The sequence below is a fragment of the Vanellus vanellus genome (genome assembly GCF_965231255.1).
Source record: "Vanellus vanellus genome assembly, chromosome: 4".
Classification (NCBI taxonomy): Eukaryota; Metazoa; Chordata; class Aves; order Charadriiformes; family Charadriidae; genus Vanellus; species Vanellus vanellus.
The window spans coordinates 36501720-36523558 of record NC_138909.1 but is presented as its reverse complement, the minus strand read 5'-3'; the positions used below and the strand labels follow the sequence as shown (position 1 = coordinate 36523558).

Genomic DNA, 21839 nt, shown 5'->3' with positions numbered 1-21839 from the left:
CATGTAATAAAAATAAATACAAAATAAGTACAAAAGCACCCAAATAAAAGTCTGAGGCTCTGAATGACAGAAAAGAATTACAGGAGGCAAATTAAAGTCTAAGAAATTTTCACTCCCGTGGCACATAATCTTGTTATGTACTGCATGTTCAGCATGGGACCAAAATCCTATTTCATACCATAATCTGGCATCTCTATGCAAAGGACTCCATGACATGGATGCTTTGGATTAGATTATTTCCTTTGGTCCTTTTCCAGCTCTTCTTATTCAATGGAAGCAGTGACAAAAGCTGTAGCAGATCCACCTGCTCAGCTGCTGACACCAGTCTTCCCAACGTCTGGTATACCATTGGCACGGCCCCAATTCCTTTTGCATACTGGTGAATAGAAGCCTCTATAGCTCAAAGGCGTGTAAAGCCACAGACCCCTTTTTGTGTGCTGCACTCACACTGCTAGACTTCATAGTCCCCTTCCTTCACGCCTGAGGCAGAGGAATCTCACAGAAGTCGTATCTCACAGGGCTGGTGTGAATAGTCCCTGCAGTTTCCTGTTACTCCAGGAGGAACCACTCAAGAGAGACCTCTCTCCATTAACCTGCCACCCATCTTGAACCAGGCCCTTCCAGTTTAGTTGGAAGTTTTCCAGAGACACTTCGGAAACCCTCAAGCTGAGCAGGAATTATGACTCACCCCTCAGGGACAGAATACTCAGCATTAGCCAAAGCACCTTGAAATATTAAATGAGATGAATGAGAACGCAAAAAAAATTCTAGTAAAACATGCTTTGGAAACTAGTTACTACATTTGAAACCAACACAAAAACAAAAAGAAAAAAGAAAGAAGAAACAAAAGTATGCTTTGTAAGTACTCACTCTTTGGTTTAACTTTAAGATGTTCTGAGCAACAGTCAGGGAGAAAACTAGTATATCAGACTAATTGCAAAGACAATGAAGGTGACTGTCAGAGCCCAGGTTTCATTCTGCCTTCCCCTCAAAACCCTCACATGAAGCCTCCACTTCTATATTCCCTCTCTCACTGAGGATCCCACTGAATGGAAAAGCATTCCTAGACATTTCTTGCAATACCTAGCCTTGATAATTTAATCATATAATTTATACTCGTGCAGTTGAAACACCAAGACCACAGTCATACAATGCAAAAAGAGCTGTTTTGAAGCTATAATCACTTTTCAGTTTCTATTTAAACTCACATTCAGGCTATATTTTCAGAAACGCATATTAAATGTAAATGCATGATAAATATCACGCAGAGTTTACTGCCAAGTCTTAGAGATCAGCCATAACAGTAAAAAGAAACTCTGTACTGGTCGTCCATATAGATTAGGACCCATCCCAATTGCAGCTCACTGGGTTTAGGGGTTCCTCTTATAGCTCAACTTTTAAAAATTATTTACTCTTTCTGGGTAAGTATGTGTTCATGCAGGTGTGAATATGCACAGACATGAAGGTGTCCTTTCAAAAACAATATTTTAGTTTTTCTTCAATTTGTATAGAAATTATACTAATGGTAAGGCATATACGATCTGGGGAAAAATACGTCCAGCTGTTTACTCGTTGCTTTCAGTGCAAGTAACCACAGAAGCAGCGTGGATTTCAGTATGTGGTTTAAAGTCCACCAACATCTTAATTTTGGTGGATAGTTAAATAGCACTCTTCCCGGGCTTTCCACAAAATTCCTATAAGGTTAAGTGTATTAGTACCCACATTACGCCGTACTAAACAAGTATACAGTTCAGAAGAGGACAAGTACTCAGGTGTAGTTTGCAGTTCATGAAGCCCAGTGAAGACAAACACCAGAGCATACATCGTTCAGTATCTCTGAATGAAGGATTTTTCCGGAACAAAACTCACAGAGGAAGCAGAGAAGCCAAGGATCTTATCTAGGCCCATATACCACAAGCACAAAGAATAAGCCAATGCTTTCTGCAACAGAGAGGCCATAAAGGTGTTGCTTTCTCTGTTTTTCATATTCATGAGGTTCTTCAGGAACTTTTCTGCATTCTTTAAGATGGAATAATAGAAGTAGCTCTCAGGGAGTTGCAATAAAATCTTGGAAGCATGTTTCCCAGTATGGCATCTTACTATTTTCTTGATCCTCTGTATTCCACAGCATTTAATCATGAAAGAGACAGTAACGACAAACACTGAGAACTACAGAGATTTCTTAGATTCTGATCTACATAACATGCAAGGTTGCCATACCACGAGGTTAGAAGATTAAAAGATCTTCCTCTGTCTAAAAGCTATGATGAGTTTTATACAATTTTATTCAAGGTTTTGCTTTCTTCTATCACAGATTTTAATTTCCTGGGTTTGGTTTTGGCTTTTGTTTTTGCTTGGTTTTTTTTGTTGTTGTTTTTTTTTTTCCCATTCTGTCTTCACAATCAAGAATTTACAAAATAAAATGGAACGACAGCTCTTTGTGTATTATTTAGCAGTCACAGTGGCTATTCCCATGACAACAAATAAAAGATGAGGATAAGGAAAGGAATAGCAGGAGGAGATGAGATATTGAAAAAAACCAAACATAGGACAAGGATGCAAACGATGAGGAACAGATGGCCAGGGTCTGTGCAAGGAATCCATGACGATGGGAGAAGCAGGAAGGCTTGGATACAGAGGTGGGAACACAGCTGAAAATAACTGTAGATGAAAGAAGGAAAGACAGTCAGCAAGAATAAAGGAGTCAGAGGAAGGATGAATACAGATGATACAATACTTAATTGAGAGGTAAGGGCAAACGGCAGATGATGGGTTATAGGGCATTAAAAGAAAAAAAGGTGGCAGAATTTGCAAGTGTTGGGTATGACAGCAGAGGATCACATCTCACCAAATACAGTGGAAGATTGTACAGTGGAAGCAGATGGAAGATTTCAATTCTTGGAGCAACCTTGGGACATTTTTCAAGGGAACTCGCAAATAATTTCTCAAGAAACATTAACCACCCTGAGAGAAGTTTGACTCCTGCCAATAGCAGTGAGGTTGATCCAGAGAAAAAGCTACTTATTGTCTCCTCTCTATGTTTCTTAACAGAGGTGTCTGGTCTGACACATGAGCAACCTTCTGCCACATGTGTAACTGACCAGGCGTGGAAAACAAGTACAGAAAGAGATATTCTACCATACTAGGAAGTTTCGTGTCTGTCTGACTGCTCTGAATCAACACATGATTAAGCAAGATGCAAGAAAGCTGGAAAAATGTCATCTAGGGGAAAGCTGTTCAAAGAAGGAGGGGAGACTAAATAATTAAAAGTTAAAAAGTAAAAAAAAAATTCTCCACAAAAGCATTTTCAGTGTTTGCAAAACATGGTGGGAGGCTGCAAGACGACAGATTAACCACGTAACTAGCATCTATAAAACAGGAGAGCTGGGAAACAGTTCCTTTAATTTTACAGACCACTGCGGTCAATTAACTGACCACTGGCCTAGCTTCAACACTAGTTCAATCCAAAGTCCCCCAAAGGGATGTTCTTTCGTACTTTGCAAAGGTCTCACAACGTTTAGCTATACATTTGTGCAGCAGTCCGTGTGTGCTAATTGCTACTTGCTGATGATAACCATCAGTTCCATCACAGGCCTTGGGGTTTGTATCAAATGATACAGATTAGATGTACACAAGTAATTTATAATACACTATGCACACACTATTACTAGGATTCCACTTTGGCAAGTTGGTGATGTACATGTGGAAGAGGAACGTTTAACCCTGACACACAACAGCAGCAGGTTTCTGTTCTCTTCCTTCTCAAAACCCGCCTGATGCTGTCCTAGCTCCACACAACTGAATTTTTATTCTCCAGCAAAAGTTTTTGTTGGCCATATTCCTTCTGGTTCCTCATTCTTAACCACTCTAACCACCAATATCCCACCAAACATGTAGCTTGTCTCCCTAGCATATTAAAATATCTACAAATCTGGTGTAAGCCATGCAAATACAAACCCTAGAGTATGTACACTGGACAAGAATCAAACCCAGGTCTCATATGCTAACCACCAATAGCACTCACAGCTGTTAGCCCACTGTCATTATGGTCTTAAAGAGAAATATCATATGCTCAGTTTTCTGTCAGCCAAAACACTCAATCAAAAGTGGTATTAGAAACTACTGCTATTGTGAGCACCACTCACTGTGGCACTACAGAAGAATTCAAGACATCCATTTTTTAATTGTTTATAACTTTGCAAAGTTATTTACTTTGGATTTGAAGCCCACTATGCTTTGTTTCAGGCCAGAGGTTGTTTGCTTTTAGCTTAAACAAAAGCAGTTCAAGAGTTTTAGGGTGACGTTTGCAGTAGATGGGTGTATTTATTTCCTATGTTAAACCTAACCCACCACTGAAAAACTTAACTGGAATTGACAGAAGGCATGGAGAGAAAGTACTTCAAAGCATTCCTCTAGATTTTAAAGAAAGATAAAAAAATTTGAAGCCAGCAGGCAAATAATATAGAGAGAATAAAAATGCAAAGATTAACAGCCAAAGAACAATCTGAAAATATTGAAAACAGACCTGTTGTGTTAAAAGAAAGGCATAGAGCATTACTAAAAGAAACTGCTCAGCAATCACTATTGACTAAAACAATAAAACTCAGGGGAAAAAGGCAGCGCATCGATACGCAGAATTGCTTTCTTAAGTACTACACAAAGCAAGCATACAACTACTTCTTTTACATAGACAGTCACAAATACGTACTTGCCAGGGCCTCCAAATCCTCAGAAGTAAACTTTTAAGTTAGATAATTATGCTCGCAGCAGAGTAGAGAGTACTACCGTGAACTGCAGTATTGTCACTTCTGCCCTGCTCTCAGGATGCCTGCATACCACTTGTGAAATGCCATTTTGCATACAACCCATCCAGTGAACTGAACTACAGTAGGAGCAGGTCCCAGGTTCACTGGGACTTTAGTCAGGGATGTGATGTACCCTTAGTGAAGTACAGACAGCAAACATACACTTGTTATGTAAATACGATTAAAATACCTTTTTTTTTTTTCTTTTAACATTTGTGAAAGTAGGAGAAAAGAAGTATGCAATGTCTTACCCCAAGTCATTACAAGTCACTTCATGTTTGCTGGGACTTAGAAGGAGCATGAGAGAAGCAACTGAGAGACTGCAATGGTTAAAGAAATACAGGTAAGAACAAGAGCAGAGATTAAAGCACGACAGAGTATTTTAACTCAGAAATCGAAAAATAGACAACAAGATTTTTTTCAGCAAGAGAACACCACGTAATGGATTGGAAACAGAATGTAGAAAAAGAAGAGACAGAGTTAGAGCCCACCATATTTCTGTACCCTCAAGAATTTTTTGTCTTAAATACTGCATTATAGATATACTGGAGAAATGTTCAAGCCAGGAACTCTCTTCTCTTTATGCATGCTACAAATTTTACCATAAAAAAGATTAACTCATTTTTAATGCAATCTTTGAAAAAGTCAGTTCAAAAACTTGGGAGAAGGTAGGGAATAAATATAGTTTTCTGGAGAAAAAGGAGACCCAAACCAAGTTATATTTGCTATTCAAAATGAAGGGCTGGTGCACTGATTCTTTTAAGTGAATAATACTTGTTCCAAAATATCATGCTATTAATTCCACCAGTGTGCAAGTTCTGTCTTTTTAAAGAAGTACTGAAGAGGTAACAAGGGGGTATTTTTTAGTTTTGGATTGTAACTTATGTCAGTTTAAAAAAAAAAAAGTATCAGACACTCAAGTTAAGTAAGTGAAGGTTTTTTCAGGGAACTACCTGAACAAATATCTGACTCTCCATACAACTGCCTGACAAAGCACTATAAAGATTCTCAAAAATATATTCTGAAGTTAGATCTCTGCACTCATAAGCAGTATTTATATGTTTTGCTAGAGTATTCATGTGGGTAATACTGACTTAGTTGCCCCTCCCACAAACACAATCCATTTTGTGTTTCAAGATTAAATTTAGCCCTGTAATCCTGATTTATTTAGCATGCTAACACATAAGAGAAAGACTGAAATATCACATGGTAAATTAGGCATGACTCTATTCTCAGGTCACGGTAAGTATGAGATGAGTCCTTCTTCCTGCTATTGCTTTTGGATAAAGAAAACAGAACGTGCGCAGTATCCAGAAGAAACAAATGAGGAATCCCCCCCTCCACTGGAACCTTCAGCCATCCACATACAAACCTTATATTGCTAGCTGAAGTTATTTTAAAGATTATTGCTATGTAGTGGTTTACTATACCACTCTACATTAAAAGTAGCTTTTAATTCAATAATTTTCCTTCTGTCTAGATTTGCCATAATAGTTAAGTTAAAGTTTACTTAGAGAAGATGTCTTGCCGTGAGCTTTTGGTTTTGCTTCATTCATTTGCAACACCATTTGGTAAGTACTAGTTATGCAACAGAAAATAACCACTCCAGGCCAATCTCCTTCATAGACAAAAGGTGAAAGAAACAGTTGTGCAGCCTGAATGAAAGAACTGAATTTCTCTGGCTGCTTTCAGAGTTGGCATAATTGGCACGACCTGAGGGACAGATGGCTGTCTACTCAAATATAAATACTAAGTATGCCCAATCAACCTACGAAAACAAAAAAAAAAGCTGAAACGCCTTATTCTTCAACCCTGTTTCACAAACGCAAGCAGTCTAATAGGGAAAGCTGAAAGAGCCAAAAGGCATCTGCATGACTGACAGAACTATAGAAAATTTTAATACCTGGACATGAAGGCTGCTTGTTACTGCCTATTAGCATATTTACTAAACCTCCGAAGTCCAAGGTGATAGTTACCAGGTCTGTTCAAGGCAGAAAGAACACTGAAAAATATTTTCTCTTGGAAAGAAAGGGAGAGAAAGAAGAAAAGTTCTAATTTTTCCCTAAAGGGCTTTTAAAGATTGCTGTCCTAAACAGCTGGGCCGTACACCGACAATGCCTTCAGGGACTAAGCACAGACAGTCCCAAGTTAAAACACAATATTCATCTGATATTCCCTGAGCTCAAGTCCTGCCTAAGGACTACAAAAACAAATCAAAACTTTATTCCACAGGCTTTAAAAAAAGCCCAAATTCTACACTGAGATATTATCAGTAAAATAAAAAGCTTCAGTAAAATACATCTATCAAATTTCAGAGTTTTGACAGCACTCTTACATATTCACTCTTTATGCCAATTTCATCGTTTTTAAGTAACGCTCAGACAGATAACCAAGTCATCTCAAATTCCAGATACACAGAACAGTCTTTGATGGAACTACCATGTGTTCAACAATAATGAGCTGTTTGTGACGGAAAAGACCTTTCCTCTAAAGTCTCCCTGCTTCAAACCAACTTCACACATTTTGGTTTTATACTGTTTGTTTTTTTTTATTCCATTCCTTTCAGAAGAGAAAAGTGCCATGAAGTGAGACTTACATAATTGCATGCTAGTGTTTTACTCCTGCATCCACGCTAATTTTCTAAAATAAAATATCCTATTTTAGTTGAATGACAAGATTTTAAGGTGAAAGTCAAAGTTCAAATTAAATAAGATTACAACTCACTGTCTCCATCAAGTTCAGCTTTGAAAGCAGTATTGCCTCCGCGCTATCCCCAAGCTGGAAGCTCCTGGCCTTGCAGCGGAAGCACACTTCCAGGTTTGCTAGACAGCGCAGAACATCTAAGCCTTTACACTTTCCCAGGATGCTGGGTTTCTGCGGATATGCTGAACTGTCACTCACAGCTGCCATGCCTACTGTGGGGCTTGGGGAGACGTGCAGGGCATAGGGCTGCATCTGTGCCAGATTTGACTGGGCTTCCGGAGTGACAGCCCCATGTTTATTCCCAGTTTCTTTGCATTTCAGATTAACAATTTCATTGCAATGTCCAAAATGGTGCCATCAGCCAGTATGCAAGCCTCTTCAAAAAGGAAAGGTAAACCGCATGATGATATTTCATAAAAAATTCAGTTTCAGAGAAAACACTGTTAGAGAAAGCTGGTATTTTTCCTGCATTATATCAGAATGAATATATAATATACACTTCTGGGGCACAGTAACAATATATCCTTTTTAATATAGTAGGATTCTTCCTTCAAACCTACTTTATAATCTTTAGAGTTACTACAGAGCCAGCTTTTTTAAAAAAATTGCTCTTAAACCATGCAATTTTAGCTTATGCTCATGAAGAAGGCAGGAAAGGAAAACTTACACTTCACAGATGCCATCAATCTAGTTACATATTAACAGCTAGTAAAAGGAAAAGCATGAAATTCAACTAATGAATACCAAATTATGAGGTTGCTTAATTCTAACAGAAGCCTCCAGAGCACTGTATTTTTAGAAGTCTGCCATGACAGCAGTAACTAAGCATACCCTCCAGGGCTTTGTAGCATGCCATTAAACATAATTCCAGAAGGCTCTAATAAGTTACAGCATTAGAAGAGTATTCTCTGCTGGACATTTTAGGACGTACTAAATTCAGATTCATTTCAAAACATCAACATTTTTCAAGTGCAAGATGCAAAGAGGTAACAAAACCCCTGGACTGCTTCAAATAAAACATTATTAGCATCTTCCAGGAGACTGATCCAGGGAATAAGTTTAACAAGATCAACAAACAAATGAGCATAGATACAATCAACATATTCTCCATGTTTAAATGATGCAAATTCTCAGCCTCTTGCTTTTAGGATACTTCTTACTGCCACAGTTCCCACTGGATGGTATGAAGTCTGCTAGTCACACCATACCAGCTTCACAGTTGGCCATTTCTTTATGTGTCTAGTCCTTTATTTCAAAGAAAACATACAGGTCAGTGAAAGCCTGCAGGCTGAAAATAGGGAGGCGTCACTAATTGCCTCTGTTGGGAAAGTCATCACTATACAAGAGAGAAAAAAAAAAGTGAGCCAGAAGGGAATGAAATCACCCAGCAGACTGGGGCTGCAGATTATCAAAATGGCCAAGCCAATCCAAGAAGAATGAATAAATAAAGTAGAAAGCTAAATGAGATGCCCTCAAATATGAGGGGGAAAAGGGAGGCCCAGCATGGATACGGGAAGACTGCTGTAACTGCTTAATCAACGCATTGGGATCCTGCCTACGTATTATAAAGGGCATTAAAAGAGAGAACTCTTCAGCAATTAGATTTTTATTTTTCCTGGAAAGGGACAATCTATTACGTTTTCTGCAACCTAATAAAATTAAATTGTAAGCATACATATTAGAGAAAAATGTCTAAATAAATAAGTCCTAATACAAGTCACATGTATTAGTTGCAAAAGTACTGATGTACTTCTCTGTTTTTAGAGGACAATACTTAACTACGCTATCTGTTCCCTAACGCTCATAAAATGCATACTAAAAAGAGAGCTGTAAGCTTTTCTAAAAGGTATTTCAGCAAAGCTTAAGATTATGTTAAACTTTAAGACACTTTATGAATACAAGTTCTTTATTTTCAATAAATGAAAAGAGTATTTTTAAAAACATACCGAATACTGAATTACTACAGCTATTCAATTGCTCATAATGTGAAAATCTTGCACCCAAAAAATAAACTGTTCTAACAAAACCATTAGGCCACAAATTCCAAAGGTGTTGCACATGTACCTCTAGGGATAGCCCATCGCTGCCATCAGGAAAAAAAACAGTGAGACCCTGCATTCAAAACCATTGACAGAGGCTGAAATTTTAAATAGAGCTGAGCTCTGGTAAAGGCTGATACACTGTCTACTGAGGACACTTCTACAAAGCAATGCAAAAAGCTTGCTTCACAGCACTAGGTCCCACAGGCACTCCCTGGCTGATTCAAAGCGCCAGGCAGAGGATGCATCTTGTCCAGCACCTTCGGCAACATCACCCAACTCCAAACACCATCAGGCCTGTTACCCCTCACTGAACATCTGTCATCGCCATGGATTTGTACCTCTGTTCAGGATTGATTGCTTTAAACCAGCCACCTCTGAGCAGTACCTACTTGCAGTCCAGAATCAATCTCCAAACTCCGTGGAAATACACTGACAATTGAGTGAGTCCATTGGATCAAGGAGGCGGCTGCTCAGACTGAAACAATGTGGACAGCAGAAGCTTCTTGTGCTTCAGTCAGTGCTCTCAAGCAGACTCTATTCAGCAACTTTCATTCAGTAATACAGTCACAGTATTTGAGAAGGAAAAATCTATCTGTCTAAATAGAAATAAACCAAGCTGCATCTTGAAAGAACTTTCTGATGGTTAAAACTCAAAATTTTCTGTGTGTGCTCTGAACAAATAAGGTTCTCTCCTTTTAGTTATGTTGTCAAACATCTCCAGGAGGCTTCAAGCCAGATTACTCACCAATATGATTATTTTTTTCCATTAACTATTTTCAAACAATGTGCATTCCTAACAAATGCATTTCCTAATATAGCACTCCCTGAGTCTTTTTTTTTTTTTTAAATAAAATAAATCCTTTCTCTTGTCATATTTCAGTGTTCATAAGTACAAACAATTGGGAACATGTGAAGTCACTATTTCGACAAGTTCATTCCTGGGCTGTTTTTTTTTTTTTTTTTTAACTAGCTGCCAAAGGAGAGTTAGGATGTAGTGACGTCTAAATTCTTCCCCTGGCTCAATACATGAGTCATGGGAAGTGAAAATCCCTCCTCTTACCAACCCTAGGGCAGGGATTTAAGGAATGAAACATCAACTAATCCCTTCCATCTTCACCAACACTGGCCCAATGCAATGCTTAGTGGGAGAAAAAAATTGCCAGAAACTCTCCCCAACTTTCTGTTGCTCACATGTATCTTGAAGTGAGCACGGGGACAGCATAAAAATACTCCATCTTGTATCCTGCTCTAAAAAGGGTCTGTTTAATCTTTGTTGCAGTACAAGTGACACCATCCTGCTCTCAGTCTCAGAAGGTACTGCAGCTATAATACTGTTTGCTGTTAAACTTTCCCTTGCAAAGCCTAAGAATACAAAAGAATAACCCACAAGAAAGCAACGTCATGAGAAATTAGGTGTGACAATTAACAATAGAACAGTGAAATGAATGGTTTTGAACTGAATGTTGAAATGAAATGTCACAAAACCAGACTGGGGAAAGGAAGTAAACTGGTTGTTTCCCCAAGCTACTGAATTACAGTGCTCACAGTACTGTCAATAGTTACACTAACAAGCGCAAGATCTTTGAAGAACTTGGTATTTCAGGTCCCTGTTAAAAATATTATATGATGCTGTGGCAATCCCCTATGACCTTACAGTTCGAGCATATATCCCCGTCATACTGAATGCTAGACAGACACATTTCAGTGTCACCAAGGATCACTGAAATTGCTTCTGCCTCCCTTAAGCCCTGTAGTGTCAGTACTAAACCCGCCCTGTGCAACTCCAGCTGAGATCCCACCGGCCACACAGGCTATGGCAGACGATGTGCTGGAGAGATGGGACGCTCCTCACGGCTTCTGAGGGTTGTGGTCTGTAGACTCCTCAGCCCTCGAGTGAAAAAGGCCTCACTGTTACTAGTTACTTTAATTAATACTTAATTCAAGCCACAGTAAAGCAAAATGCAAACAACAATTAATTCACCTTATCTAAAACAGAGAGTACAATTGCAAGTGTTTTACCAAAGACATAGATGAAAGAAAACAAAAGAAAATCTAAGCTGAAGCTGTTTATACTAAGGTTACATCAAAAAGGTTTCTATTTTCCTCATTCACTGATATGCCATTTCCTACCTGATAAAACTGTTGTCAAGGTTTTGGTTGCATATGTGCCTTCTCATCTTCAGCAGGTAACATATCTTTCACATTCATATACCTTCTGTAGCAACATGTCTATCAGAACAATGCAAAAACCAAACATCCACGGGGCTAATTGTATGAAACATATTAGCAGCTCTTGCCTGAGATCGAACATGACGGTGATTAACATGCTGGAGTTGCTCATCTCCAGTCTCCGCATTTTATGCCTGCTATGAAATCAACAAAAGGCAGCAGAATCATCAATAAATTATGATCTTTCTGCTTACACTGCATAGGTCAAATTCTTCCCTAGTTAAATAAAAACCCTAAGCTTCCAGTATTGTTATGCCAAAAATAAACATCTCATTTTGTCAAAATATAATTGATCATAGGCAACTTAAAACTCCAGAACCTGACTGCTAGGAAAATATTGATAAAGACTAAAATCATATCCTCTCACCTTTTCTTACAGAAGGGAATAGAAAAACCCACACCCTCTTAGTAAAGCTTCCACAGATCTCCTGACAAAGGTGAAGTTCCATTAAAATTTCTCTACTTATAAACCTTGTTAAAAAATAATTCTCAATACTTGCTCTAATTTCACCATCTCATAGCTGTACTGATGCAACTATAAACCCATCTAACCAAAATGCAACTTCCAACATCTTTTACTAGTGGTCTAATCCACAGCTGCATGAGCATAAACAAGAAGTGAAGAATAAGCGTCTGGCAGAAGGCATAAACCTTTCAGAGCAGCCCTGCCACTGCAAAATAAATCAGTACCAAATCCGTAGGGACCTACTTAGCAATTCTTACTCTGTGAGCTATTGTAGAAAAAAATTGCAGCAGATGCTACACAAACTAAATATATTCGCTGTCCTTGCTTTTCGAAAAAAAAAAAGGAAGAAGTCCAAACAGTAACCCTTGGTTAGAGAGCATCACCAAGATCCTAATCCTAATCAGATCAGCACAAGATTTAACATACATGTCAGTTCAGGAGTCAGTGCCCCACTCCAAACATCTGCCCCCACAAAATCAAGTTGAAAGACGGGGGTGGGGGGGAAGCTATGTCAACAGAAACTTTATTTCAAGAATTGTTTTTAATTGCCATCACTCTGCAAAAGGGGATCACACTGATGACATAATAAATCCTTCCTAAAAAAAATCTAGTGTATACACTACTACTGTGAGGTGTAACTTTAAACATCCAGGCAAAACTGGCTTGCTCTTCATTGTAAATACTGAGTCAGACTTCTTTGCTACTGAGTCTCCAAGTTGGGGTGTGGCTCAATAATCACTAAACAAATCTGAAACAAAAATTCTGTTTCAAGAACAGTTCCTAGACCCGCCTCCCCCAGATCACAAGCTCTGTAAGATGCAGAGAGCTATGAGCAACTTTGCTAAAACATTATGAAGTACCAACATATGCAGGTAAAAGGGCCTGCGGCAGGCCCAACTTCTCAAATGTAAGCCTCAGCACTATGAATTAGTAGGAGAATTTGCATCACGGAGAAGCTTGTTCTGTTCCTCCACGTTATTTTCAAATGTCTCAGTTCGGCATTTGGGATCACCTCTTTCCCTTCGCTACTTACCCATGCCCTCAGCAAACAAAGATATTGCCTCCTGCTAAAAAGTCTTAATTGCAGTATGAACTGAACTGCTAGATTTTTAAACTTGTGCTTTAAGTAAGGCGGCCAGATTCCGGCTTTTAACTGCTGAAGAAAGAGACCAACTCATGTAGTTAACAAGCAATCTGGACAAGACACAGAAAGAAAACATGTCTCTCAGCATGCCAGAAGCTTTATACGGGAACGATCAAAGACAGGCAACGTGCAACAGAAATGGTACAATAGCTTACTCTTTTCCTCTGCTTTGCATGTTCTGACAAGAAGCTTTGTGATACTTGGTGACTGGATTTAGAAACCCTTAAGAAAATCTCTATGCGTTCACATCAAGAAGAATACAAACAGTAAAACAGCTAATTTGAACTCACAGACAGAATCTGTTATCATCTTGTAAAAATGTTCAGAGAGCTATTCATTGAAAATGCCACCTTTCCACTGTGTCAACAGAGACGTTATTTTCAGCTAGTGAAATGTTTTTCCCTGAAACGTTGAAACATTCCCATTCTCATCAGAAAAGCAAGGTAATGAATATAAGTATTTTTAAAGACTCATAACATGGTCTAAAGAGAGCACTTCGTAAGCCCATATGTTAGGAGCAAGACTTGGTTTTCAAATAAGGGTCTGGTAACAATATTATTTCTTTCAACTGCAACAGTTTTAGTATTGCAAAACTGTTTATATCAGCATAGTTTATTTCCTACACAGAAATAACCATAAAATAACATTACAATACAGTAACTGCATGCCTATTATAATTCCATAATAATTGATGGTATTGTGTTTAATAATGTAACAGTCCATTTAAAGCAGCGCAGCATATGTTTGTAGGTAACCCCTGGATACTTACCCTGGAGCACATTAGGCAGATTCCGCAAGACATTCCAAGGAAGATATTCATCAGGGTAAGCCAGAGACCTGCTTGATCAATTGTCTTTAAAATTCATGATGGGACTGGACCCAAGGGCAAAGACAACAAATATCAACTCCTTCATTCAACTACGTAGCTATAATATGCAGCATGAGCAGAAATAGAAAGTATCCAAGAGCAAACCATTTGCATTCAGCAAGCGTGTGGCACCAGGGTGTGTGGTGAACAAAGCAGGAATTTTGGCATGCTTTTGTTCAATTGCTCAGTTGGCGTTTATGCTATGGCAGAGTAAGTAGCCTGGTCTAAAACGTGTGTGAATATACTAATAAGTTGAGTAACTTTACTAAAAAACTCGGCTCCAAGTCAGTGCAGAGTTAAACTGATCTCCTGTTTCACACAAATGAAACTTCACTGGAGGAGGAATCAGTGCATTGTTATTACCAGTCAATAAAAATTAATTTAAGCCCAGTCGTGCCAGACTAAGTCCATGCCTGAAAATGGTACAAGCTCATCCAGCTAAACCGAGAAAGTTTTTAATGTCTGGACTCATTCGAGTTCTGAAAACAAAGGCAGTAAAGGAGCAGACAAAAACTGTCAGTAGGACAACTTATTATTAACCAAGTCTCAGTACACACAAGGTACAGTTTATATCCGTGATACTAATAGGTCATCTGAGATGCTGAGAACGTTACTCAAAACAGAGCAAGTCAGTGGCAGAAACTGAAATTACAGAGTCTATAATTTTGACAACCCATACAGTACCACAAGAGCTATCTCAAGCCACGCTTTCCAACTCATCCAAAGCACCTGCCTGAAAGGTTGTCAATACAGTCCCAGTTAATGATGGGCAGGACTGCAGTACTTCCTCCTTACTGCCACAGACCCCTGAATGTATCACTGGCTCATAAAAATGACATGAATTAGTGAATAGGGGGAAAGGAAGTGAAAGTGAAATGTCTTACTCTTGATCTTGAAAATTGCAGCAGATGCATAAAGCGTGTGACAGAGTATCAGTGCTCTCTGTCAGATCCATGCAAGCAGACAAACAAAATGCCTTCAGATAGCCATCCAGAGCACCCAGGCCAGTAATGAAAATGTTCAGGGTAAAGGGAAATAAATGATCAATGATCTGTTGGTTGAAACAGAACAGCGGACTGGACCCTCTCAGTTTAGCAATGACTGAGATTTACAACCAATGACAATATAGCAAGGGGTAACTGACAAGGTTACCGCTCAACTGGTCACACTACACTCTATGCATAAACAAGCAATTTCAACTGCATTGATCAGGCTATTTAATCTGCTTTGGTGAACAGCCTTCAGACTCACAGACTGCTTTTTCAATTCAAGCTGGGGAAAAAAGCATGGTTTTATACAATAAATTTGGAGCAGCTGAAGTTGACCACACGGTACATAAAATGGCAATGATGAAAGCAGAGCTATACCTGAAGAAAATAGTGTCTGTAAAAGTGTTCAGATGCTACCAATAATTTTGCATTAATTCAAGTGATTCTTTGATGAATGGACATAATGCTAAATAAGCATGGAAAAAGTTGGCAGTGTTGTGGTGCAATCAGACCATAAAGTTAGTTTATTGATCTTGTTATCACGTACTCCAGTTGCAGATAAACTGATGAACAGATGCTTTCCAACTTCAATTAAGAGAAGCAAGAAAGACAGTTCCTAAACAGTAGGAAAGAACCAGTTCAATAAAACAGCAATGCTGCAACAAAAGATGCCTTGCTCTTCTGCAGAAGATCATGACCAATTTGCTCTTCTCTCCTAATAAAAGTGGAATATGGGATTACACAAGTGCTCACAAATTAAACTACTGATAAAAGCAGATAGGAAAGCAAAATGGCTGTAAGTAGAAACCATTGACACATTTACCTGGGATATCCATTTCAGTCCTCTCATGGCTTTCAGATCATGACCACATGATGGCCTACCTTATATAAAAGACACATAAAAGCGTATACGGCCTAAATATTTAGAGGAAGTCCTTAAATTATGTTTTGCATCATGAATAACATGCTTTCAGCAGCAAGCAGACAAGAAGTCTTCTCAAGGTCCAACAAGAATAACCTACAAAACTCTTCTGAAGTGACAGCAAGATAATGGGTAAGATAGTCATACCATGGGTGCCAGATGATTCCTATAGTAAGATCTGGGTGTGTGTGTGCACACATGCACATATGCACTTGTGAGAGACCACGATATGAAAAAGAATGACAAGAGGGTATAAGGAAAAAGCAAACCCATTCAGGTAAACAAGTACTTTCCTTAAAATAGATTTACCTGAGACTCCAATTCTTCCAATTTACGCTTCCTGGCATGAAGAGCTTTACTTGGAAAAGCCCAGAAATAATTGGAAGTTCCAATTCTATCAGTATCCACCATGCCATCATCAACTAAGCTTTGAAGAATCTCTTTCACTGACATTGAGGCTAATAGAAACAAAAATATCAAGTTAGAACTGCATAGCATCCAAACTTTGGAGAATTATGAATACTATAAGCCACCATCTACAATCATCTGTATGAATATTTCACTATAATGTCAGCTAGCTGGACAATTTCAAGAGGACACCATGCCTGATGCTTCACTTGAAGGAATGAATCCCTTCAAAATCAGCAGTTTATACATAAAGGCTGCTATTCTACACAGTCCGCTACCAGGTGTTTGTAAAACACTGCTCATGGGTATCATAAAGCACACATGCATCTTACAGTACAATACCAGAACAAAGTCATGAGAGGGTACTTGAGAAGTTGTCTTGCAATCTTAATTCTAACGTGGATTAATTTCTAATTTCTTGATTAGGAGTGTAATTACATTTCACTTTGTAATGCTTATCAAAGCATTTAACAGCAGCAGATACACTAAAGCCATCTGCCTGCAGACTCAGGAGGGGCAGATTTTACTTTTGATTACATTCAATTCCAATACAGAAAGTCTTCTGCAGTCAGGATCCAAAACATTTCTGAACATAATTGTTCATTTTCTAGAAAATGAGAGGTATAATTCACCATTTTAAGAATGATACCTGTTCAACAAAGGAAAGTAGTTATTATTATCCTCACGTGTTGCAGACATAAACACTTTTGAGCTAATTTATGGTTTTCAGTGTCTGAAAATTTCAAGCCTAAAGGGGATCCCGGATCAGGAACATCTAATCTTTTGGCAACTATAGGCTGGATGAAGGCACTTCCACAGGCTAGACATTTTTCTTGTCAGAGTAACTGGGGCTTGGGTTGTGTGGCTAAATGCCTCCACATTCAGAGACTGGATGAATTTGGACTATTCAGTTTCAAAGGTGTTAATAGTTTTAGTAACTCTACCCTCCAGATTTTTAAATGTGAAATTCCATTGTTTATATTTACTGTTTTGCATCCGCTTCCTGCAAATTACAATTAAACATCTGCATTGACAAATCAATCAAGACAGCACCACATCTCTTCAGAAACCTCGAAGTGCCTCTGTTAGCTGCTGACACAACTGAAAAACACTGCTTTGCAATATTCACGTATGCCTGCAGTTCCTTCAACAAGTTCATTTACTCTTTCAGTGCCACAAAGATAGGCTAGTCAAGGACAGTGGCAACTACACAAACATTACACTTTGCATCCCTTTTGTCAATAAATATAGAAGGAAGCAGAATGGGGAACATATAAAACAACTCAACAGCATAAGATAAATCCTCTTGGACCTAATCCTAAACCAACGGATCTCATCAGGAGGGCTCTCATTGAAAAGACAAACCCTTTCCATTTACAGCTGTCCAGCCATTTTTGGGGGGGAAAAGCTCAACAGAACATTGACCGTGTGCACCTGGATTAGCATTTTAAGATATTTGTGACATTACAGACAGACATTTAAATCCTCTATTCACTACCCGAGTACACATAATGATTTCACTAAGGTGCCACTCAGGCACCTCAGAGCATAGGAAAAACCCCATCCCATGTTTTAGTGGTTAACTTGGAGTTACCTGTGACATTTTAATAATCTCCCATTTTGGCCTTAACATCTAACATAAGTGACAAATATTAGCATACCAAGGTAGGAGTATGCTGTTGATGTCATTTTTAATGCTACTGCCCTGCCATTGACCAGTCTCCCTTTCTAGCTATTTTTTCCATTATTACAACCACAAACCTAAAATTGTAGTCAGGAAAATTTACACCCTATGACCTGTCCTCAAAATGATTAATGACTCAAGACACATAACTTTTGGAAACACTTACTAATCCCTTTTTCTTTTGGAGCAATCTTCTCTATATCCTTCAACTGGAACACATCTTTCTGTGTAAAACATAAAAGACACGTTAGCTCCAAATGACAGCATCATCTAAGCCCCAGTGTTTTTTACACTAAATCAATGCCAACAAAAGCAAGTAGGAAATACACTGCATGTTTATGTTTTGCTAGGGAAATAGGCTGCATATCCCTCAATAGATTTAAAACATTCTAAGAACTGAAAAAAAAAAAAAAAGACCGTTATTGTAACAAGCCCTGTTCTTTTCTTTGGTACTCTACAGTCACCGTATTTTGCCTTAAGTTAGACTATAAGCCCCTTAGGGCAGACAGAGCCAAGATTAGATTCTCAGCACCAGATGCGTCACATTGCTCAAGTACGCAATGTCACAATAATTTTTTTAAAAGGTGAAACATTGTGAATTGCGCATGTCACCAATATAATTGTAGCTCTGCTTTTGGTTCTCCAGGTTTCTTCTCCCCAGTGACCTCTTCCAGGTCTGCTCTCATCTTTTCTAACACTCAGATTTCTTCCTCCTTCCATAAACTGCTGTGAGATACGCCCTAACCTCTTGCTATCCCTCTTATGGTAACAAACTCAAACCAAGATTATTTGGCTCCAAGCATAGGGAGCATATTGCGCATTTAACACCACCTGTGCATCTTCATGCCTTGGCTCCCACCAGGGGACCAGCTACCTGATCAGAAGCTACATGAATCAAGCTCTGTCCCTGTAATTTATACATTGATGACACAGGGCATCAGTGAAATGCATAGATAGATATAGAGTGTTCATCTACATCTACAGCTAACCTCCTTTTCGGACCTGTTTTTCCACCCAATGTAAATGCAGGACAATTATAAGAAAGTTACCTACTGTTTCAAAAAAGATCTCCATCATGCGAACTCTCTTCTCCTCAAAGCTCAGACCTTTTTTCTTGGACTAGAACAGGAAAAAAAAATTGCAACACATTCAGCCATTTGAATAATTAACATCTGCTCAGAATTCAAATCTATTTACTTCTAAGTTATATTGTGCCATCCTTTGAAACAAGCTACTTGTTCCCAAAGAATCATTACACCAAGCTAATCCACTTGGAATCTATCAAACTGAGGGACCTATATTCTAAGTTTGAAGCCAACCATTCACACTACCCAATCCAGCTCAAGCCTCAACATTTCTTGGCATACCTGAACAGTACCTTGTTTTACCATACTAGATTAAAAATATGTATTTATATGAATTCTCAACAACTCACCCAAATGTTTAATAGTCCTTAAAGAGATAAGACAGAATATCTTTTGGATTTTTGGTTTACAATTGTTTTTTATCTTGTGATACAGAGACACTCTGTGAGATGTAGGCCATTTAGGTTTTTTTAAGGAGCTAAAGTGCATTTTGAGGTATTATGTCTTTCTTCAAGTTTCCTAGCCACATTTAGAATTTCAAGGTCACATTTTAAAAACTGTGTTTCTTTGATTTCTTTTCTCTGCAGTTGTGTGACCAAGCAGTAAATAACATGGACCGAAATACAAGCAAAAGGCAGAAATGACTACTAACAAACTGCTACCAGTAACACAGAACTGAGAAATATCCTCCTCTGATCACTTTCAGGGACACTATTTTGACATGACCCTTGTAAAATTAGGATACAAAACATTTCACAAAGAATTGGAGTTTTATTAATAGTGTTTAGCATAAACCTCAACAACACAAAAGCAATGGCCATAAAGCGAATTAGGACTGTTTCCCCTTGCCTCACTCCCTGCTTTGCAGGCTGTGAGACCCAGCACTGCTGCCTGTGGCTACAGAATGAAAGGGGGATAGAAAGAGCAAAATAGGATTTCGGCAGAAAAACGTCTCTCTTCTTTTTTTTTTTTTTAAAGACATCAATATTGTTGCCCTTGACTCAATGGAAGTGGGGAGTCCAATAACATGGTGCCTTGTTTGTTTCCAAGCCCTGACAGAATGGAGTGAATACCATATTTTTTTTCTTAACTACCACTTCTTTCTTAAATAAATCACACGGTAGGGCAGCATAACATTTAAAATGTGTATCAAGAGCAATACAGCCAGATTGATTTAGATTTTAAAAAATAAATTGAAAAACTAGCTTATGCAGCTACAGTAACACAGACATGAACAGAAACAATCCAGTATTATATTTAACAAAAGCACTATTATTACTTTTTAAAGTCTCCTCCGTTCTGCTTTAGCCAGTGATGCCCTACCTCACACTGACATCACAGCTGTCTCCTATGATGTCAGTATGTCACAGGATTAGAACCTGGAGCAGCCATGTAAGTAGGAGCATGAACAGAAAACAAACTATCTTCAACGTCTTCTATGACTTCAACTTCTTCTCCTATGAAGACAGGCCGAGAGAGTTGGGGTTGTTCAGCCTGGAGAAGAGAAGGCTCCAGAGAGACCTTATAATGGCCTTCCCGTACCCAAAGAGGGACTACCAGAAAGATGGGGAGAGAGCCTTTATCAGGGAGGGTAGCAAAAGGACAAGGGGTAATAGTTTTAAAGTGAAAGAGGGCAGATTTAGATTAAATACTAGGAAGAAATCCTTTACTGTGAGGGTGGTGAGACAATGGCCCAGGTTGCCCAGAGAACCTGTGGAGGCTCCATCCCTGGAGGTGTTCAAGGCCAGGCCGGATGAGGCTTTGAGCAATCTGGTCTAGTGGGAGGTGTCCCTGCCCACGGACAGGGTGGAACTAGGTGATCTTCAAGGTCCCTTCCAACCCAAACCATTCTATGATTCTTTCTCCCAGCCTTCCCAAACAGCCCTAACACCCTTAGCAGCAACAGAACAAAACCCATATGCACATGATGTGAAATCTGAGTGGCATTTCTGAAAGCACTTGCTTATTAGCTACATCCCTCAGGCGTCAAATTTCACACCACCACTCCAAGAAACAGAGAAAAGTAATAAATCAATGTATTTTCTACATAGGTTTTATTAATTTTCATGTTGATTTCTCTCTCCTACCTTTTTGCCAGGTGTTCCACACCACATATATAAAACACACCAGGCCTATCAATTCTGCTGTCGCTCACGCTACTGAAGGTAGCCACAGGTACACAATGCTGTTAAGTGCGCTTGGGCACACCGGCAATTCCTTCTGCTTGCACCCACCTCCCCATAACGACGGCTGGAGCATGGCCCGGCCAGTTCACACCTGGCTACCTGGATGGCCACGGCCACCTGTTCCCTTGGCCGGCCTGCATGTCTCGGCGGGACTAGTGAGCACCATGCCCACCTCGGGCTGTAGTTGGGGGCCCGCTCTTCCAGGTACCAGTTACATTGATATCGCTTTCCAAGAAACCAAGGACGCGGCCCACGCCATGGCGCTGTTTATCGGGGGCCGCGCTGCCTCCCCAGGCCGGCAGGAGCGG

General features: G+C 39.1%; 1 protein-coding gene across 1 annotated transcript in view; it reads right to left on the bottom strand.

The window, feature by feature from the left end:
• MND1 (meiotic nuclear divisions 1) overlaps positions 1-21459 on the bottom strand; it is a gene marked incomplete at its 5' end in the record, with an annotated part of 40951 nt that extends 19492 nt beyond the window's left edge. Inside the window, 4 exons of the mRNA XM_082482520.1 lie at positions 16478-16626; positions 18427-18484; positions 19314-19379; positions 21433-21459. Of these exons, the coding sequence (XP_082338646.1) occupies positions 16478-16626; positions 18427-18484; positions 19314-19379; positions 21433-21459 (300 nt within the window). The remainder of the gene's footprint in view (positions 1-16477; positions 16627-18426; positions 18485-19313; positions 19380-21432) is intronic.
• Positions 21460-21839: the final 380 nt, after the last annotated feature.